At 41.9% G+C, this 23552-nt stretch overlaps 1 protein-coding gene across 1 annotated transcript in view; it reads right to left on the bottom strand.

Moving 5' to 3' along the window:
- Positions 1-1581: 1581 nt before the first annotated feature.
- The window catches only part of LOC146861779 (uncharacterized), a 34351-nt gene continuing 12380 nt past the window's right edge, over positions 1582-23552 (bottom strand). The window contains exon 5 of the mRNA XM_085643032.1: positions 1582-1758. Coding sequence (XP_085499158.1) covers positions 1582-1758 — 177 coding nt within the window. The remainder of the gene's footprint in view (positions 1759-23552) is intronic.

Below are 23552 nucleotides of genomic sequence, written 5' to 3'. Positions count from 1 at the left end.
ATTTTTTTAATGTAGAGCACAGCTGATGTTTTCGGAGACACCGTTTTGATGATTACTTAAATATTAGTTTGCTAGAAAACAGCCTCAGGCAGAACCTGAGGCTATGAAACTGCTTACAAACAATTCATTAACAATTCTCAAGCGAACAGAAAAGCACTACAGGATGGGCAGAGGCAGGCGATGCGGCAGATTTCGCTACCTTTCTGCAACGAACCTTTCTACAGTTATGTGGGTGGTTTTCCTTTGTAACAATCATGTCCAGAAGGGATTTTAATAAAGTCCAATTTTATGTGTAAGACATTTACACCATTTCTATACATACCTTTCACAATTTGTAACTGCCCCTTACTTGGTGCACTTCCCAGGTGCATTATTTCTATAGGGAACAGGCGCTGATTTTAAATCAGAAATAACGTGGGCCCAAGGCATGATTGGAAAAATGTAACAGTCCATTCTTTTGACCACTACTGTGTTCAATATTTCAGAGCAGGAATCAACATTTGATCTGCACTGATTCGAGTTTTAATCATCAGATTACAATGCTTGTACGACTTTTCCTTTCAGTGTATAATCTTATTGAAACTCAAGTAAACACATTGTGAATATAAATTAAATGAATCTGAAACAATATAGAACAAAATAACCTAAACTAATCTTTAGAAGGCAATGAAGATTATACCTCAATATTGGGATTATGATGTTAGCTCTGTATTCAACAAGAGTGGATAGAGATCTTTGATATCAGGGCAGAGATAAGCTATAGGGGCGAAGTAATCTGCAGGGAATTGTGCATAAAGGCTCAACATCATGTTTATTGGATGTCTGATGAAGTGGAAAACTCCAGGATGGTCTGACATTAATTCCTGCGCTTAATTTTCATATAAATTGCAGTTGTTGCGGGAGCAGTGAGTGGCAGTGCTAGGTTATGACTCTGTGCTAATAGCCTGCAGGTATGAAAAAAATCACATTAAATAACAGAGTTTTAGATTTGATATGTGCACCCCTGTCAAATAAATGAAGGGGATTCCTTATGTAGGATGCCGCTGCGTCATTATAATGTGTATTGTATGTCTCCCCTTCAAACGTTTTTCTCGTAAATGTTCAATTAAATATTTAAAGATCACGTGCAGGAAAAACATTATTATAGGTTAGTGGAATAGCTCAGCGGATTACTAAATATACTTTTGTGCGCATGTTACCTCTAAGATTGAAAGTAAATCAATGTAGACGTTTATCCGTCTAGTATTTAAAGCTAATCCCATTAATTCCATAGGTCTGTAACATGGCATACGAGTGCTAGGTGGCATTATTAAAAACGCAAATGCTTTTTATAAAATTAATAATAATAATAGTACAGTTACACTTAGCTGAGCCTTGTTTAGAGTGGTCGACAGATACACGTGGGAGTACATAACAGGTTAGTTCAGTAGCGGAAGCGGCACGTGCACACGTCCAGAAGTGGTTTGGAAGGTCGCACGAGCTTTTTATAAAAATAAAATAATAATAGTACAGTTACACTTAGCTGAGCCTTGTATAGAGTGCTCGACAGATACACGTGGGAGTACATAACAGGTTCATTGTTCAGTAGCGGAAGCTGCACGTGCACACGTCCAGAAGTGGTTTGGAAGGTCGCACGAGCTTTTGACACTCAATGAGCTTCACGTGATGTCGATGATACCAGAATACATTTGTCGCCGATAGTTTATCTGTTTCTTTCATTACCTTTTGTTTCTGCAGTCTTCTCAAAGCAGAGTCAAGCTAAAAGGAAAAGTGATATTTCACGAGTGAGATTCTTACTATGCAGGTTGCCATCCAGACGCTTTCCAGTAGCTTTTGGATGTTTGGTCGTTATAGAATTGGTTAGCACCGATTTAGGGTTTTATTTTTTCTCTCACCTTTCTTCGTTTATCAAACTTAAAGTTCAACAATAAACACCAGAGTTCCGCATTCATAACCTTACGTGGAAAGGTTTACTTTATCTCTTCTGCTGTAAAATGTTCTCTTGAGATAGGAGACCCATAACCATTAAAAACTCCTGTCCCTTCAATTTGGAAGAATCCACCTACCCACAAAATTAAAGACCAGAAGGCAAACATAAATCTAGAAAGAAAGAAAGTCAGCAATAGGCCTAAATTAAACTAAACCCTTAACACTTTCATATGTTAAATCTGCTGAAGAGCAGCAATGCATTTTCTATATATCTGAATATGAAATCCCACTAGCTGTGGCAATCCTTTTGCCTACTGGGCAGTGAAAAAATACTCAAAATTCATTGGCAGATTTGTCTCGAGTTTAGAAAGGCCAACAACAATGCCAGTTTCCCCCCACTTACACAGACCAGATACAGCATGTGAAGCAGAAGTGGTTCAGGCTTTCCTCACGTCCACCGAGCATCAAAACCACAACCAACAACAGACCACACATCGGGTGCAGTAGTCCTGATGTGAGTGGTTCTCTCTCTTTGAAAAAGGTAATCAAGTTAGTCTCTGTGGTGTCAAGCAGAGGCTCTTCTTGGTATATATTGGTCTCTCGTATGTTGGGTTACCTAGGAAGGCAGTCTGGTGTGGTGGAGTATCTCCTTAGTACGATTGTTTCAGGGAGATCTATCCCATGGTGGTGTTTTCTTCCAGATATTGCCATCTCAACTTCTCGCCCCTCATTATGGGTTTCTCAGGCGGGGCTTCTTATCAGTATGAGTTTCTCAAGGGTGATTATTTTGTGACTTCTTCCCAGTTTGAGTGTGATGTTTCCGCGTGCCTCTTCCTAATCTAGTGTGTGCTAGTTTGCTATCTTTGGTAACGTTCTTCTCATTTTCCGTCACTGCAATACCACCTACAGACCCTTGTCCTAAACATTGAGGCTTATCTCTCACCCCGCAGCACTTAGGTGACAGTCCACTTGAGCAGAAATGGACATATGCTCCAGGCACTCGGAAGGCCCGATTGTGCCAGTCATCCTGAAGGACAGACTGAAACTCTTTTGTGCTGGCTGGTTCGGGATACAATACTCCTGGCTCTGGAACTTGGCTCAAATTTACAACCATCGTAAGTTGGGACCTTCCCCAGTCCCTCATAGTTCTACTGCACTTATATTCTCCTCATGTTTGTTTGCAGTTGAACTCATGTGCTTAACCAGATACCCTTTTAGCTATCTGTTCTCTCCCTTACCAGGCTTTGTTCTGAGCCCATCATCACTATGTGAGAGAGCTTTCCAAGCTGTTTTTCAGTGCATCCCTGCAATATCTATCTGCATTGTAGTTTGTAATGTGCTGTTCGCCTGTGCTTGACCCGGTTGTTGCATTGATTATTTTGATCACCACAGTAAGGTTTGCCAAAATTATGCATCGATGTACACTGTGGATAAGCTTGTGTTCTTTGTATATGTAAAAACATAGGGGAACAGCCATTACAACGCGGTTTTTACCACGCGTAGCCATTACATCGCATGCGTTACAACGCATGCGATGTTACAACGCTATGCCATTACAACGCAAGTCTTTACATCGACTTGCGCTAGATGGCGTGCTAACATTACAAATAGTGTAGTTTACTATCCCAACACCTTCCCTACTGTTAAGTGGACTGGAGTTGGAATAGTAAATTACACTTTTCTAATGTTATCACGCCATCTAGCGCAAGTCGATGTAAAGACTTGCATATTAATGGCATAGCGTTGTAACATCGCATGCGTTGTAACGCATGCGATGTAACTGCACGCGTTGTAATGACTCGTTACGTCATACATCCAAAAACGTACAATAAAGAACCATTAAAAAAAATTGTGCCGGTCTGCTCTTCTCTTCTCCCCACTCAGTACCAGGGATGTAGCTTCAGAGGGGTGTTTGGAGTGTGGCACCTGCTAAAAAGTGCATTATTGGCCTAGTATTTGGGTCTGAGGGGCCCTGAGTTGGTCTGTTATCTCTTTGTCTACTGTTCTCATTGTGAGCCAAGTATGAAGGATAAAACAGTGACCATTGAAGTAAACGCGAGAGAGAGCAAGAGATAACTATCTGGTGTCTCAACTCCAAAATCTGATACCAGATAATCTGGAATCAACACCAGCTTCCCTGCTCGTCCACATTTTGTGATCCTAGGCACATATTTTATTTCAAAGAGCCACCTTCTTCTTTATTATCACATGAGTGCACCTTTAAATACTTAAGCTCAGGGTAAGCATCTCTTATACGTGATTTAATAGTCTATATTAAGAATATAGGCCACATTTAGGGTTTACATAACAACTGAGTTGCCTCTCGGTTCATTAATGGTATGGTTTTTGGGGGCGAGCCATAAATGCTTCTAAAAACTATAATTTTTAATAAATGACCGCATGTTAAAGAAATAGATTTTTTTTTAATTTTGAAGAGATTGAATCATATTTTTACATTATGTTTGTTGCATAGTATATGTTTTCATGGCTCGGCTCGCGCTCAGACTCTTAGAGCCAAGTCAGACCTATGGCTCGGCTCTGGCTTGCCCTATTAATTTGTCAGCACACCCTCCTCTGTTTGTGACTCGAACTTAGCACATGGGGCCATCAATCACTTAATAAAATAATTTGTAAAAGGCTAGGACTAGAAACATGGAGTCTTGCTCACATTAACTGATTTGACAACTCCACCATCAAGTCTTCTTGTAACAGAGAAAAAGGAGAGTACATGAAGTAAAAATACATTTAAAATAAGTGATCCAGGGTGGGGACTTCATACTATTGAGTTGTATGTGACCGCAGTTATGAGATCCCAGGGAGATCTATGAGGCTCAGATGAGATGGGCAGGGGCGTATCTTTAGGGCGAGTACTTGGGGTGTGACACCCCTCAAATGCATTCTTGGTTTGGGGGCACTGAGTCAGGTCTGCTATGTATGTGTCGGTTTTTCTCACTGTTCTCATTTTACTAAGAGGCTTTAACTTTTCCATTTTTAGGTCAAGATACAGCATGCATGTACTGTCTGCAAGACCTGCTGTAATCATTAATACAACTTTTTTTCCGCCTGCTACTTACCATTGGTTCACTCCACTGTCGCTCTTCTTTGCTGCCTTCTAACTTGTTGGCTTTGCCGACACGTCACTTCCGTTCAAGGTTTAGGTGCTCCGGTAAATTACAGTTTCCTTATTCTTTGGTTGTTCAGTTGTTGTGTGGGAGAACTCTTTTTTTTTTACCCTCCATCGCTCGTCACTGCTTGTATTTTCTGCACATTGTGTGTGCTTTCAATTTTATTATTATGTGTTTCACAACGGCGGCCACTTCAGCACACACCACTTGTGGGACCCTGCCCTTTTTACCCATATAACATGTCCCATTCAATGTTTCTAGACTTTCAAACCCTCAGTGAGAACACATTCAAATTGTCAGAGACTTTAAAAAAATGTTCTCAAGCTGATCAAAGGAAGTGAGCTGAGTCACAAGTAGGCGATACCCTGGATGTTGAAGAGTAGTGTGATAGAGGATAACATGGTGGAGGGAGGTACTCTGGAAAGTGCAGGGGTTGTTCGGGCATCATTGGCGATGTATCCAGCTAAGTGGCGTATTTGTAGTAGTGTCAACATCTCAGTTTTTCCAGTTGTAAAGTTTGTGCTCCAGTAGCTTAGGCTTTACTTGGAGGTCTCAGCTCGCCCTTGCTGGGAGTGTGCTTATTGGAGGAAACATGCACACCACAGACTCTGCTTGCTTTCGTCCTGGTGTAAAATAAACTCCTGTAAATCGCTTCAGAGGTCCGTGTGGCAGTGTCACTGTGGTTACACAGTTTTTCTCACCCACAGCAGTGTCTACAAGAAAACCTTTTACTGGCTTTATCTTCCACCTTACCTGTCGTGACATGTGCCGTCATTGTCCTCGTGCACCACAATGTTGTTAGATATATCAATGCGCTTAAATAAATACATCAGATATCAGTGCTCATTGGGAGTGTGTTTTTTTTATTTGTTTAAGTTTGAGTTTATTTAAACCATAAAGACATTACAATATGCAATCAAAAATCAGTAAGAGAACATAAGTGACCATAATATATATACTGAAGGATAAAAAGTATACTGGTTACAATAAACACGGTATCCTAGAATAAAAAAGGGAAAAAGAGGAGGGGAGGGGAAGCAATATAAATGTCATTGGAAAGAATTCGAGACAAAATTCTAATAGTAAAGTAAAACATTGCATGTAATTAAAACACCGAACAAGATATAATTATATAATCGTACAAATAGAATATTTAATACAGCATTAAATGTTCGACAAAAAGACAACAAAATAAAATCAGGGTGGTTTACGGACATCATCCGACATTCTCACAAGAGTAGTAACTGAGGTATTTGAGATGGCGGAAGCAGATAAATAGGTAGAGAGAGGGAGCCATAGCAAATCTCTTTTAACTGCTAATGATACAGGGGTAACATAATTAGTATCAAGTCTATGATGAAAACAGAGGGCATTCCACCAGGCTCTGTAAGTGATTTTATCTGCATGTTTCCAATTGGAAGTGATTAAATGTAAGGCTATGGCAAGTAACAAATCAATTAACTGAAAGTGCATTGGGGATTGAGGCCAAGAAGGGGATAAAGAACCAAGGAAAATATTTGGGAGAGAAAAGGGAACCTTAGTGTTAAATATTTTGTTAATTTGAGACCAAACTAAATGCCAAAATGTGTCAATATTGAGACACTCAAAGAATATGTGTTTCAAATCAGCCCTTAAAAAGGGACAAGACCAGCATTGTGATGAAGTAGTAGAGAAAAAGGAAGCTAAGTTTGCAGGTGAATATAGTGAACGTTGATACACAAAATAAAGAGTTTGAGTAGTATTAGCCGCCCGTGAGGTTTTGTGGATTTTTGACCATAATTTATCCCATAAGGAAACAGACCAGCATTGCGATAGATCCCTTTCCCATGCCAATTCAGCCTTCGTTTTGCATCTTACCGAAGGAGATAATAGACATTTGTAAAGGGAAGATGCAGAAGGGGAGGTATTTAATAATGGAAATAATGTAGAAAATGCTATAGGGAGGTCAGGAGAAGGTGGAAGCAAAGAAAGATATTGATGGAGAGAAGGGAGTAGAAGATCATATTGCTTCTTAAAAGAGTTAGGATGGGCAAAGGTAGCTTTAAGGTCTGAGAAAGACACGGGTTTGTTACCAGACAGGAGTTGAGAAATCCATACCAGTCCTTTAGATTGCCATGTCTTCCAATAGAAAGCCCGATTCTTAATGCGCAACAATTTATTGTGCCACATGGATTGTTGAGAAAGTGAGATAAGCGAAGGATAAGAAGATGGCAGAAGAGGAACCAAGAGTTTATGTGTATAAGAAACGACAGAATGAAGTAAAGAAGAGGTATTAGCAGAGAAAGCAAGGGATTCTAGGAAGCTAAAGGGAGAAATGAAGAATTTTTCTATGCGCAGCCAAATCGGAGGATAGGTAGGAGAGTCAGAAGAAAGCCAGCAAGAGGCTTGTTTCATTGAAAATGCATAGTGATAAGATTTAAAGGCAGGGATCTTAAGTCCGCCATTTGATTTATCTTTCTTAAGAGTAGATAAAGCTATCCGACAGGGTTTGCCCTTCCAAAGAAATTTTAATAAAATATGATCTATTCTCTTAAAATGGAATATGGAATATGTACAGGAATCATTGAAAGAGAGTATAAAATAATGGGAGCAAGCATCATCTTAATAGAATCTAATCTACCCCAACAAGAGAGAAAAAGAGGGTGCCATTTAAAAATTGATTAATTTAATTTCTTAATTAGATAATCAAAATTCAGTTTTAAAGTTTCCGAAATAGTTGGGGAAAACCATAATCCTAAATATTTCAATTTTGAGGGTTGCCAGGAAAAACCAGTTTGAACAAAATAGTGTTTGAGACACAAGACATTAAGGGGCAGAACTTCACACTTATCTCGATTTAGGCGATACCCTGATAGTTTTGAAAGCGCATCTACCTGAGAGAGAAAAGAGGGGAGAGAAGTGTCTGGGTTGGAGCAATATAAAATAATATCATCTGCATAAACAGACATTTTGACTTGTTGGGAGCCCAAATGAAAACCAGTAATCTGAGTATCCTGCCTAATTTTAGTGAGAAAAGGTTCTAATGCGACTACAAATAATAGGGGGGATAGGGGGCAATCCTGACGTACACCCCTGGTAAGAGAAAAATAGTCGGAAACCTTACCGTTAGCAAAAATAGACGCTTTGGGACCAGAATATAAAAGAGAAATCAAGGAAATTAATTTAGGAGGAAACCCTATCCATTTGAGAGCATGGAACATAAAGTCCCAGCCAATCCTGTCGAAGGCTTTTTCAGCGTCCAAAGCTATGGCAGCAAGCGGATAGTTTATGGAAGGGGCCTTGCTGATAATATTGAAAAAGACTCTAGAATTATCAGAGGATAAACGACCTTTAACAAAGCCCGATTGTTCCGGTCCAAGAAGTTCAGGCAAGACTGGATCAATACGTAAGGCAAGAATTTTAGCGAAAATGTTGTAATCTGTATTAACTAAAGATATAGGGCGATAGTTTTTGCAAGTGAGGAAATATGAATTTTGTGATCAGTTATGTCCCCTATCGTAGACCCCAACGGCTCCATGTACATGCTATAAGTACATGTATGTTCCCTCCTGCTCCAGTTTTAAAGACGCAAATATATGTGCGTCCACCGTCAACATGTCCTCTTTCAGATCCACCATGAATGGGTCAGATATTCCTTTCCTAAGTATGAAAGGCCACCGAATTTATGTGGTTCACTTTCCACATTTTACAGATTCAGGCGAGTAGGCCCGAATTCTGTCATCAAGCCTTTTCCTGCCTTCTGCCTCTGAAAGCTCCAGTCTGAGCCTGCATCTGTGACCATGAACTTTGTCTTACTCCCTGTGCGGCTAACGGTGCCTGATCCAGCCCGTCGCCTGCCAAAAACTGTATTTCACCTTTAAGATTATCTCCTCCGCCCCTCATCCGATGCATTCCTGTCTAGCTGTTTAGGTAAACATTCCTCCAGCTACTGTGCAAAGGGCCAGGCCTCGCTGTTCTCATACAAGTAATTCATAGCCCTGTTACCATGGAATATTCCTACCCCCTCGCATCTAGTGTAGACACTTAGACGCTTGTACACGCACTAACAGTCAGTATAGTCAGTATAGAATAAGATTCTATCCTAAGAGACCTCTCTTTTTGGATAACACAGTTCTTCAAACATAGGATATTAGATATGATTTGGGATTAGGTTGACATAACCCCAGACTTCTGTCTCCACATGTAGAGCTAAATGTCAAGTCCCCTTCACCCTCTAGTTGCACGTCAATCACACGTCATGCGGCTGCGCGCGCATCTCTGCCAAATATTTCTGCTGACATTGCAAGATTCCCTTATGGATCCACCCACTTGTGACATCATGTATAATGACGTTTTCTAGTTACGCCTATTCTAGTTACGCATGCATATTTTATTTTGTTTTATCAGTTGTTACGCCTACTACATCTGTTTCACTGTAATGCCTTTTCTATAAAAATGATTACCTGTCAATAATATATGCCCTTCCTTCCTGAACTTTCGTGGTGATGGAATAGAATGCCTACAATTCGAATTGTATTCCTTTGTATAGGAATAAAGCCTTTTAAAACCTCTAATACCACGGATTCTGCCTCTTATATTTACTGAGTTATTTTTGATACTTTACCGCATAAAAAATAGTACCGGTAATGAAATATTTACCACATAAATTGGCGCCCGAATAGGGACACTTTCTCATCTCACGCGCCGGTGGTGCGTTGCAGGCCCGGTCTCCTGCCACAGCTGAACGGACAAAAACGCGTACCTGCAGGATCTCCTGTATCTCCCTCCGGCTAAGCGGGGACGACTGAGGCTGCGATCAACACCCAGACGAGGCGGTGAGAAGTGCGAAGTATCCCGACCAGAGCCTAGCTGAGAGAGCAAGATCCGAGGTATACAGAGACCCGCCAGGTTCCGAAGTTCCGAGTCCAGTCGAGTCGAGTCCAGTCCGGTCCAGTTTCAGTTCCGTTCCGAGGCCTTCCGTTCCGAGCTACCCGGTGAGTACCATTACCGGGGAGGCATTTAACGTGCACATAGTCTGTGCCGGTCAAGACGGGTTTGGGTACACAAACCCGGTCTGCACTGTTTTAGCAGTGTATCTGTACTGTTTAGCAGTATATATAGTATGTTTTGCATATAAATAAATATAAATAAGTATTATCTAGTGTCAGTATTATGTCAGTAATTAGTTTTCTATTAGTTATCATTGTTCGTAAAACTGTTAAGTGTTAAATGTTTTAAATACGTTCTATATATTGTGGTGTGAATGACTGTTCATTATTGTATTTTCTTGTATAAAGTGTGTTCTAGTAATAAGGTTTAAAAATGCCGCTCTTTTCGAAACTAAGACAGATCAAAACTAGAAAAGGTGTACTCGAAGAAGCTGTTCCCATCCCACCAAGGGACACTCCAGGGTACTTTATGTATCATAAGCATGGCCTAGATGCCGTATTATTTCTTGATTTATGGGTGGACTACACCAAAGAATTACCAGAGAGTCAGAGATGGCCCGCAGCGGGGACCTGGGATGCAGATTGCATCATGCGAGTAGAAGAAGAATTATGGAAAAAGAAAGCCAGACAGTCACAGAAAGATGCCATTGAATTATGGCGTAAAGAATCATATAGACGTACGGAAAAAGCACTCAGACAGGAAGAGAAAGGTAGAGAGAATTCCAATAAAACCCGAGAAAATCTATTACTTGAGGAAGGTACCCGAGTAAAATCAGAACAAATAGACAGGCAAAGAAACGCCCTTATGAATGGTATGTATCCGCTTCTGGCCGAAGGGTTACCTAAGGCTACTCCGGAAATACCAAAAGACTTGCCACCTCCATTGTTTCCGATAAAAGCACATCCCAAGGGGCATCCCAGAACCGCAGAAGATGTTTTCCTTTCCTCTTATTTAGACGACGCAGCTCCCGAGTATGCTAATACCGCACCACATAGACCGCTTACCGATGGTGCTCATCGCCAAGACCCTCCGTCTGTACCTCCGCAACAACAAGCTCTGACACACATTCCGACAAGCACATCTGTTTCTACAGCTTTTCCCGCAGCGACGGTTGCTGTCTCACCTTCAACAAATCCTTTCACGTCCAGCACCCCAGACGGTGCTACAGGAGGTACGACAGACATTTTTTCTACGCCACCGAGAGGAAATAAATTTTCCCTTAGAGAATTAGCACACCAACGTACGCCCAAACTAGCAACTCCCGACATGCTCAAGGAACTTCTAGTAGATTGTAGATATGATCCTGTACCCGGTAAACGGGACGAAATGCTGCTGTCATCATTACGTATTCGACGAGCTGCAATATATTTAACGAAGCTACCAGGAATGGCTACACATTTAGAAAATATATATCATTTTGTCCAGTCAGGACGAGGTCCTGAAAGTATTAGCAGAGCCATGGAGTACCAGAAAGCGGAGGTACAGGGACAACTGTTACGTTTCCTCATAAACTGTGTAATCAGAAATCAAGACCGGCCTGGGGTAAATCCGGAAGAAATGCAAAAACTTGTCACTTGGGGCCAGAATATATCAGAAGGGAGACATGATAAACAGTTATGTATAGTAGCTATGTACCGAAAGATCCGCAAAGAAGTAGAACGAATACACGAAGAAAGATTAGAGGTAGACGCCACTGACCTAAACAGAGAGGAGGAGGAGCAAGAATCAGAGCAATTAGACACGATAGCTTATGTAGGTAAAGGAAGATCCCATAATAATACCAGAGGTTTTAACGACCCAATACGTCTAATACGTCCGGAATATAATAGACATTTTCCAAACCCTATGCTAAATACAAACTCCCCCGAACACTTATTCCAAGCCGCTGATAAATTACTCCGAGATCGAAGGGGGTACCACGTGCTCGATTCCATGGACGAACAAGAATTAGCCAGGTCAGCAGTACAATGGGCTGACAGTCCCGGCGAATACAATGACGATGTACTTGCACACACGTTTCTGAATCTAGACCCATATGAACAGCGATTAGCTAGTATATACATGATTCAACACCTCCTTATATTATATAAAGGCCAACACTCCGATCCAGGACCCTTACCTGACATATTGACAGAACTACTCAAAAATATATGGAGAGGGTCAGGTACTGATTTGATTAAGGAAATTCTAGAATCCCGAAACCAATATTTAAATTTCGTATGCCCAGAACACGTTCCAGTTCCCATCATGGAAAGAAAAATGTATCACATAGATAGACAGAACCCGTTACGCGAAGTGCACCCAATTAGAGGTGCCGGTGATAATTTTATACGCGTGTTTGTGTACACGCCTATAACTAAACTGGAATTATTAGAAATGAAGAAAGTAGTACCGAGCCATGACAAGGACCCAGCAGGTTTCCACCGTGAGATAAAAGACATGTTACTGATGGGAGAGTATACCTACCCCGATATTATGAAAATATTAAAAGTCCTATTACCCGCCGGTGTTTATGAGAAACTCAAAGAAAAAGAATGGGAGGTGGGAGACCAAAAGATAGATTGGACAGCATTAGAAAACGAAGAAAAAGCCCGAGCTGCAGGAGCAGGGCTTGGGGAAAAGACTACAGCACTAGCAGGATTACTAATACAGGTACTGCCACGTTTATTAACTACGAAAAAGGAAGACTGGGGTGCAATCTCAGCCTGTAAACAAAAACCAGATGAAGACACTAGTGATTTCTATTCCCGATTTGAAAAATGTTTTAGTATAAATAGTGGCATAAAAGCCAGTAGTGAGTCATATCCACATCTGTTTGTGACAAAATTAGTTGAAAATTCTCTGCTACAAGTCAAGAATAGAGTATTGAAATTCGAAAGTACCTGGCAAGGTAATACCCCATCACAGATGCTACAGATGTTACAATATCACCACAATAGAATTAGAGAAGAACAAGAACACGAACAAAGACGTATGAAAGATACGAAAATGAAAATGCTTGTTGCACAATCAGTTCCAGCCGATAGTCATCAAAAGGGTGATCCCGCAAGTCCTGCGAAAGGGACATGCAACTATTGTAAACAACCAGGTCATTATATACACGATTGTCCAGTCCTGAAACATAATATTGCCACAGGTAGAACGCATGAAAGACCACGTCCACCTAGACAGGATCAGAATCAACAACAAATCCCTCAGAATGCACAACCTAGGTTAGCTCCGCAACAATTAGCTCCGCAACAGGCAGCTCCACAACAGATCGTAGCACCACCACAAGCGCAGCCTATTGCTGCAACTCAAGCAACAACACAACAAATGTATCAGTATGCACAAACAGATTATCCCGATTATCAGCGATACTCATGAGATAGCCTAGAGAGGGAAGTTGGCTTACCCCTTATAGAGGTTCCTGTAGACCAAGAGGGACCTTATGTACATAGTGAACTATTAGGGGAAGACAGAAAGTTTTTACTTGATACAGGGGCAAGCAGAACAACTATAAGACGCAGTGAAGTTCCAGGGGCACCCCTCTCAGGCTCACAAAATATTTCCCTTGGATTCTCAGGAAAACCGATAATAAATGACGTAACACAACCTCTTCCACTTACAGTCGGTCCATTAACACGTACTACAGATTTATTGCTTACTAAATCATGTCCAGAAAACTTGTTAGGTATAAAAACATTGAAAGCTCTAGGAGCCATAATATGTTGCTCTCCGGAAGGAGTACGACTATTTTTACGTGACTTTAAAGGTCACTACGTATCCAGAGACATAGATTACCGGCTGCAGAATTTACCTACACATTTATGGGCACAAGGCCCCACTGATGTTGGTTGCATGAACATTACACCATATCGAGTCACACTAAAGACAGGAGTGGTACTACCACGAATGCGACAATACAAGTTACCTCCAGATGCTGTAGTGGCTTTACTGCAAATCATTGACGAGCTTATTGCCCAAGGAGTGGTTGTGGAAACTGACTCCAATGTATGTAATTCCCCGATAATTCCGATCCTTAAAAGAACGGATCCAAAAGCACCACCAGTATATCGATTAGTTATTGATCTGCGCGAATTAAATAAATGTATTGTACCACAATACCCTGTGGTCCCAGATATCTCCTCATTACTCACAGCTATTGACTCAGAAGCAACGTTTTTCACTGTAATTGATCTCAAGAATGCTTTCTTTAGTGTCCCAATTGATCCGGAAAGTCAATATCTTTTCGGTTTTAGTTTAAATGGACGAAGTTTTAAATTCACCCGCGCACCTCAAGGATTTACAGAAAGCCCCAGCATCTATAGCCAAGCACTGAAACGAGAACTTGACAGTATACACATGCCAGCTAACACTGCCTTGCTTCAATATGTCGATGATCTGCTGATCACTGCCCGAAGTGAACATGAATGTGAAACAGCGTCACTGACGGTTTTGAAATTTCTGGCTGACAAGGGGCACAAGGTGTCCCCTTCCAAGCTGCAATTCTGTGTCCAACGAGTTGTTTATCTTGGGCACTCGCTGTCCAAGGAGGGAAGGCAGCTTACACCCGATCGCATCCAGTTAATTGCTAACATGCCACCACCCAAGACACAAAAGGAGGTGCGGGCTTTTATAGGCCTCACTTCATACTGTAGGCAGTGGATCCCTCAATATGCATTTATAGCAAAACCACTCATCCAGTTGACAACACAGGAGGCAGCCACATCGACTGTCCTCCCTTGGACTCCAGAACATACACATGCCTTTGAAAGCTTAAAGAAAGCTTTATGTCAAGCACCTGTCCTAGCAACACCATGTTACAGTAAACAGTTTACACTCTTTGTTACAGAACGCGAAGGTACTGCTTTGTCAGTACTCACTCAGGAACAAGCAGGATCACACAAACCATGTGCTTATTTCTCTAGTACATTAGATCCAGTAGCTCAGGCTCTTCCAGCGTGCCTGAAATCAGTGGCAGCAACAGCTTTAGCAATCAGACAAAGCGATGCCATAGTGTTAGGACATCAATTGACAGTACAAGTACCACACGCAGTAGAGGTTCTCTTGAACCGCACACAAACACAACACTTGACTATAGCAAGACTCACCGGTTACGAATTAACATTGTTTCAGCCACATATAGAAATCAGACGTTGTAATACGTTAAATCCTGCCACACTGTTACCAGTAGGCGGAACAGATCCATTGGCACATGATTGTGTCGAAGTCATTACTATCACGACGAAACCCAGACAAGACTTGACAGACATCCCTTTGTCAGATCCAGACTTGACATTATATGTAGATGGGTCATGTATGAGAACAAGTACAGGAGAGTTAGTGGCCGCTTACGCAGTCACAACAGACACTGAAGTCATTGAAACAAATTGTATTAACACTTTGTCAGCTCAAGCAGCAGAGCTCATCGCTCTGACACAAGCCTGTATTCAAGCCACAAATAAAAAAGTCAACATATACACAGATTCACGTTATGCATTCGGAGTCGTCCATGACTTCGGCGTACTGTGGCGAGAGAGAGGTTATTTGACTTCTCACGGTGCCCACATCCAACACGGACCCCTCATTCAAGCCCTATTAGACGCCATTCATTTACCTACTGCAATATCGATTATGAAATGCAAAGCCCACACAAAAGTTACCGATATCATTTCTCAGGGTAATGACCTAGCTGACAGAACAGCTAAACAGACTGCTCAGAATCAGACTCACACAACTGACATGACAAAGACAATAGTCCTGACACCAACACATTGCATGACAGTTAAGGATCCCGCCCTTGATGTAATTGACATACAGACACATGCTACACCAGAAGAAATAAAGAAATGGACTGAATTAGGAGGGATCCAAACAGATCAAGGATGGATGACGAAGGAAAAATCTATATGGTTTCTTCCCGACTCAATGGTCCAAGTCATCATTAACACTATACATAGTCCAGCGCACCTAGGAGAAAAAGCTATGCTAGACAGCATTCAACACATTTGGTTCAACAAACACTTGCGAGCCGCAGCGAAACAAAAAGTTCGTACCTGTATGATATGTTGTCAGTTTAATCCAGGTAAAAGCATCCCCGTAGAACAGGGTGGATTCCAAACTCCCGATCATGCTTTTGAAGTCCTCCAGATGGATTATATCCAGATGGAACGATGCCGAGGATTCAAATATGTTCTCGTAGTTGTCTGTGCCCTTTCCCGTTGGACAGAAGCATACCCGGTTTCAGATTACACTGCCCCGACTACTGCCAAACAGTTAGTTCGAGAATTCTTCCCACGGTACGGTTTACCACGTGTTGTCTACTCAGATAACGGTCAGCCGTTCTCATCCGAACTAATGAAACACGTTTCCCTTCTATTAGGCTACCAATGGAAATTCCACTGTGTCCGACATCCCGAGGCGGCAGGTCTCGTGGAACGTCATAATCAAACTCTGAAAATTAGATTGTCCAAAATATGTAGAGAAAAAGGAGTTGATTGGATAGTAGCCTTACCAGTTGCGCTCTTTTACATGAGAATGGTAGCACATTCTCGAACAGGGCTATCCCCGTATGAGGTGATCTTCGGTAGACCACCAAATATGTGGGGGACGCCTATACCTCGTAAAATCACTGATGTTGACTGTAATATGCTGACAGATTACCTGGCTTCCTTGATGTCTGCACTACAATCTTGTCGTTCACAGGTATCCGCAGCTTTTCCCGACAATACTGAGGTGAAACCCCATGACGTGGTTCCTGGGGACCTGGTGCTGGTCAGGAATTTTGACCGGAAGACCCAACTGGATCCTAGGTGGAAGTCACCGAAGTTGGTTCTACTCACCACAAGGACAGCTGTGAAAATCGAGGGAAGGAAAGGGTGGTTGCACTCGAGTCATATCAAGAAATTTTATGGACTACCATCCAGTGTAGATACTCAACCCTGTATTCCCTCACAGACAGACTCAAAGCTTCCCTTGGCTGAATTAACAAAACCAGAACTTTATAAACTAAAATTGAGGTCTAGTAAGTCAGACAATTTGATTGTTTAAGTCCTCTCCAAGGTGAATCGGTTGAATTTGTCTCTGACATGTATCCTCTAGACCGGAATAGAGAAAGAAATCATCAAATGCTGCTCAAGAAGCATGCGTATTGTAAATCATTTCGTAGTCACTGCACAGTAACATTATTAATTTTGTTTTTTCTAAGTCTTCTGATCATCATTGTCAGTATCCTATTGCACATGTATTACCCTATTCCTAAGCGTGCTTATAATATAACTGCAGAACATTCTTTTAGTGAATTACCTCCACATGAATTGTCTTATAGATTTGCGCTGCGCAATAACACTTTCATTAGTATGCTACATCATTCCCATCAAACCAGCAATGCCACAAATTGTTGGATATGTGGCCGACTCCCTCCCTAACAGAACTATAAGGGAGTTTTGCCCCTCTTTCCCTATCCGTTCACACACAATGGCTCCTGTGGAGCATGGTTTAGTTTGATTAATTCCCTAGATTCAAATTCCGCAGTTTATCAAGACAACTGGGTATGGGGAAACCTGAACTTAGTTTTGCTTAAAGTCTGCTACCCTAACAAGGAGGGACTTCCCAAAAGAACAGGAACTGATCTAGAAAATGAAGTATATGGATTAGGTAATTTTACACTTAACCTCATGATCCTGAACGTTGAATCTGAAGCTCCACCAATCTTGCCCGCCATGTCAGTATTCCCAGTAAAAGGGGAATTATGTATAAGAAAGAATGGTTCCATACACATGGGCCATAGTAAATGCACCACTGTAATAAAATTCAGTGATCAAGGCAAGTCTACATTTAGAGCTTCCCGTCATTCCTACTTTATATGTGGCCAGACCGCATATATACGTCTACCTTTAGATTGGGATGGTACCTGTTACATAGCATTCCTTCTACCACCTGTTTTCCTAGCCCCTCCTGAGTATCACAGAAATACCCATTTAGTACACAATAGACAGCAGAGAGATCTCCCAATTGTCGATTACACTGAAACAGCATGGGAAAAATACACAGATTTCAATAAAGGTTTCTTTCCCTATATAGGTACAGTCACTAATAGTAAGCTGATACGTAGACTAACCAGAACCCTTGAAGCAGTAGTGAACGAAACTATTTCCGCCTTAGGCAATTTAACAGAAGAGCAGTCTGCTATGCGGATTGTTGTGCTTCAAAATCGTCTTGTCCTTGACGTCATCCTGGCCGATAGGGGCGGAGCTTGTAGGGTCATCGGATCAAGTTGTTGCATTTTCATACCAGAAAATTCGCCGTCAGTATATAAAGCCATAACCCGCCTTCATAAGATTGTAAGCCAGATACACCAGAGTCCAGGCACCTGGACTTGGTCCGGTTGGTTCTGGGGCGTGTTGTCAGCCTGGGGATGGAGAATGCTCTCCTTCCTAGGTATTGGCTTTCTCATACTATACAGTTGCTGCTTATGTCTACAATGTGGGCCAGCGATTTGTGGTCTGTGTGCCACCTCGTGTATCCCACATCCAAGTTTTCGTTCGAGATCCCGGAAGAAGAAAGAAGAACAAATGATGCTATATGAACAGATCGATGGATTGATGAAGATCGATATCTCCTGAGGGTCCGTAGGGGACAAGGAGGGAATGAGGAAATATGAATTTTGTGATCAGTTATGTCCCCTATCGTAGACCCCAACGGCTCCATGTACATGCTATAAGTACATGTATGTTCCCTCCTGCTCCAGTTTTAAAGACGCAAATATATGTGCGTCCACCGTCAACATGTCCTCTTTCAGATCCACCATGAATGGGTCAGATATTCCTTTCCTAAGTATGAAAGGCCACCGACTTTATGTGGTTCACTTTCCACATTTTACAGATTCAGGCGAGTAGGCCCGAATTCTGTCATCAAGCCTTTTCCTGCCTTCTGCCTCTGAAAGCTCCAGTCTGAGCCTGCATCTGTGACCATGAACTTTGTCTTACTCCCTGTGCGGCTAACGGTGCCTGATTCAGCCCGTCGCCTGCCAAAAACTGTATTTCACCTTTAAGATTATCTCCTCCGCCCCTCATCCGATGCATTCCTGTCTAGCTGTTTAGGTAAACATTCCTCCAGCTACCGTGCAAAGGGCCAGGCCTCGCTGTTCTCATACAAGTAATTCATAGCCCTGTTACCATGGAATATTCCTACCCCCTCGCATCTAGTGTAGACACTTAGACGCTTGTACACGCACTAACAGTCAGTATAGTCAGTATAGAATAAGATTCTATCCTAAGAGACCTCTCTTTTTGGATAACACAGTTCTTCAAACATAGGATATTAGATATGATTTGGGATTAGGTTGACATAACCCCAGACTTCTGTCTCCACATGTAGAGCTAAATGTCAAGTCCCCTTCACCCTCTAGTTGCACGTCAATCACACGTCATGCGGCTGCGCGCGCATCTCTGCCAAATATTTCTGCTGACATTGCAGGATTCCCTTATGGATCCACCCACTTGTGACATCATGTATAATGACGTTTTCTAGTTACGCCTATTCTAGTTACGCATGCATATTTTATTTTGTTTTATCAGTTGTTACGCCTACTACATCTGTTTCACTGTAATGCCTTTTCTATAAAAATGATTACCTGTCAATAATATATGCCCTTCCTTCCTGAACTTTCGTGGTGATGGAATAGAATGCCTACAATTCGAATTGTATTCCTTTGTATAGGAATAAAGCCTTTTAAAACCTCTAATACCACGGATTCTGCCTCTTATATTTACTGAGTTATTTTTGATACTTTACCGCATAAAAAATAGTACCGGTAATGAAATATTTTTATATTTCATTACCGGTACTATTTTTTATGCGGTAAAGTATCAAAAATAACTCAGTAAATATAAGAGGCAGAATCCGTGGTATTAGAGGTTTTAAAAGGCTTTATTCCTATACAAAGGAATACAATTCGAATTGTAGGCATTCTATTCCATCACCACGAAAGTTCAGGAAGGAAGGGCATATATTATTGACAGGTAATCATTTTTATAGAAAAGGCATTACAGTGAAACAGATGTAGTAGGCGTAACAACTGATAAAACAAAATAAAATATGCATGCGTAACTAGAATAGGCGTAACTAGAAAACGTCATTATACATGATGTCACAAGTGGGTGGATCCATAAGGGAATCCTGCAATGTCAGCAGAAATATTTGGCAGAGATGCGCGCGCAGCCGCATGACGTGTGATTGACGTGCAACTAGAGGGTGAAGGGGACTTGACATTTAGCTCTACATGTGGAGACAGAAGTCTGGGGTTATGTCAACCTAATCCCAAATCATATCTAATATCCTATGTTTGAAGAACTGTGTTATCCAAAAAGAGAGGTCTCTTAGGATAGAATCTTATTCTATACTGACTATACTGACTGTTAGTGCGTGTACAAGCGTCTAAGTGTCTACACTAGATGCGAGGGGGTAGGAATATTCCATGGTAACAGGGCTATGAATTACTTGTATGAGAACAGCGAGGCCTGGCCCTTTGCACGGTAGCTGGAGGAATGTTTACCTAAACAGCTAGACAGGAATGCATCGGATGAGGGGCGGAGGAGATAATCTTAAAGGTGAAATACAGTTTTTGGCAGGCGAAGGGCTGGATCAGGCACCGTTAGCCGCACAGGGAGTAAGACAAAGTTCATGGTCACAGATGCAGGCTCAGACTGGAGCTTTCAGAGGCAGAAGGCAGGAAAAGGCTTGATGACAGAATTCGGGCCTACTCGCCTGAATCTGTAAAATGTGGAAAGTGAACCACATAAAGTCGGTGGCCTTTCATACTTAGGAAAGGAATATCTGACCCATTCATGGTGGATCTGAAAGAGGACATGTTGACGGTGGACGCACATATATTTGCGTCTTTAAAACTGGAGCAGGAGGGAACATACATGTACTTATAGCATGTACATGGAGCCGTTGGGGTCTACGATAGGGGACATAACTGATCACAAAATTCATATTTCCTCATTCCCTCCTTGTCCCCTACGGACCCTCAGGAGATATCGATCTTCATCAATCCATCGATCTGTTCATATAGCATCATTTGTTCTACTTTCTTCTTCCGGGATCTCGAACGAAAACTTGGATGTGGGATACACGAGGTGGCACACAGACCTCAAATCGCTGGCCCACATTGTAGACATAAGCAGCAACTGAATAGTATGAGAAAGCCAATACCTAGGAAGGAGAGCATTCTCCATCCCCAGGCTGACAACACGCCCCAGAACCAACCGGACCAAGTCCAGGTGCCTGGACTCTGGTGTATCTGGCTTACAATCTTATGAAGGCGGGTTATGGCTTTATATACTGACGGCGAATTTTCTGGTATGAAAATGCAACAACTTGATCCGATGACCCTACAAGCTCCGCCCCTATCGGCCAGGATGACGTCAAGGACAAGACGATTTTGAAGCACAACAATCCGCATAGCAGACTGCTCTTCTGTTAAATTGCCTAAGGCGGAAATAGTTTCGTTCACTACTGCTTCAAGGGTTCTGGTTAGTCTACGTATCAGCTTACTATTAGTGACTGTACCTATATAGGGAAAGAAACCTTTATTGAAATCTGTGTATTTTTCCCATGCTGTTTCAGTGTAATCGACAATTGGGAGATCTCTCTGCTGTCTATTGTGTACTAAATGGGTATTTCTGTGATAATCAGGAGGGGCTAGGAAAACAGGTGGTAGAAGGAATGCTATGTAACAGGTACCATCCCAATCTAAAGGTAGACGTATATATGCGGTCTGGCCACATATAAAGTAGGAATGACGGGAAGCTCTAAATGTAGACTTGCCTTGATCACTGAATTTTATTACAGTGGTGCATTTACTATGGCCCATGTGTATGGAACCATTCTTTCTTATACATAATTCCCCTTTTACTGGGAATACTGACATGGCGGGCAAGATTGGTGGAGCTTCAGATTCAACGTTCAGGATCATGAGGTTAAGTGTAAAATTACCTAATCCATATACTTCATTTTCTAGATCAGTTCCTGTTCTTTTGGGAAGTCCCTCCTTGTTAGGGTAGCAGACTTTAAGCAAAACTAAGTTCAGGTTTCTCCATACCCAGTTGTCTTGATAAACTGCGGAATTTGAATCTAGGGAATTAATCAAACTAAACCATGCTCCACAGGAGCCATTGTGTGTGAACGGATAGGGAAAGAGGGGCAAAACTCCCTTATAGTTCTGTTAGGGAGGGAGTCGGCCACATATCCAACAATTTGTGGCATTGCTGGTTTGATGGGAATGATGTAGCATACTAATGAAAGTGGTATTGCGCAGCGCAAATCTATAAGACAATTCATGTGGAGGTAATTCACTAAAAGAATGTTCTGCAGTTATATTAGAAGCACGCTTAGGAATAGGGTAATACATGTGCAATAGGATACTGACAATGATGATCAGAAGACTTAGAAAAAACAAAATTAATAATGTTACTGTGCAGTGACTACGAAATGATTTACAATACGCATGCTTCTTGAGCAGCATTTGATGATTTCTTTCTCTATTCCGGTCTAGAGGATAAATGTCAGAGACAAATTCAACCGATTCACCTTGGAGAGGACTTAAACAATCAAATTGTCTGACTTACTAGACCTCAATTTTAGTTTATAAAGTTCTGGTTTTGTTAATTCAGCCAAGGGAAGCTTTGAGTCTGTCTGTGAGGGAATACAGGGTTGAGTATCTACACTGGATGGTAGTCCATAAAATTTCTTGATATGACTCGAGTGCAACCACCCTTTCCTTCCCTCGATTTTCACAGCTGTCCTTGTGGTGAGTAGAACCAACTTCGGTGACTTCCACCTAGGATCCAGTTGGGTCTTCCGGTCAAAATTCCTGACCAGCACCAGGTCCCCAGGAACCACGTCATGGGGTTTCACCTCAGTATTGTCGGGAAAAGCTGCGGATACCTGTGAACGACAAGATTGTAGTGCAGACATCAAGGAAGCCAGGTAATCTGTCAGCATATTACAGTCAACATCAGTGATTTTACGAGGTATAGGCGTCCCCCACATATTTGGTGGTCTACCGAAGATCACCTCATACGGGGATAGCCCTGTTCGAGAATGTGCTACCATTCTCATGTAAAAGAGCGCAACTGGTAAGGCTACTATCCAATCAACTCCTTTTTCTCTACATATTTTGGACAATCTAATTTTCAGAGTTTGATTATGACGTTCCACGAGACCTGCCGCCTCGGGATGTCGGACACAGTGGAATTTCCATTGGTAGCCTAATAGAAGGGAAACGTGTTTCATTAGTTCGGATGAGAACGGCTGACCGTTATCTGAGTAGACAACACGTGGTAAACCGTACCGTGGGAAGAATTCTCGAACTAACTGTTTGGCAGTAGTCGGGGCAGTGTAATCTGAAACCGGGTATGCTTCTGTCCAACGGGAAAGGGCACAGACAACTACGAGAACATATTTGAATCCTCGACATCGTTCCATCTGGATATAATCCATCTGGAGGACTTCAAAAGCATGATCGGGAGTTTGGAATCCACCCTGTTCTACAGGGATGCTTTTACCTGGATTGAACTGACA

Source organism: Triturus cristatus, chromosome 2_2 (assembly GCF_964204655.1).
Source record: "Triturus cristatus chromosome 2_2, aTriCri1.1, whole genome shotgun sequence".
Lineage (NCBI taxonomy): Eukaryota > Metazoa > Chordata > Amphibia > Caudata > Salamandridae > Triturus > Triturus cristatus.
The sequence above is the reverse complement of the archived record's forward strand: the minus strand, read 5'-3'. Positions and strand labels throughout refer to the sequence as shown.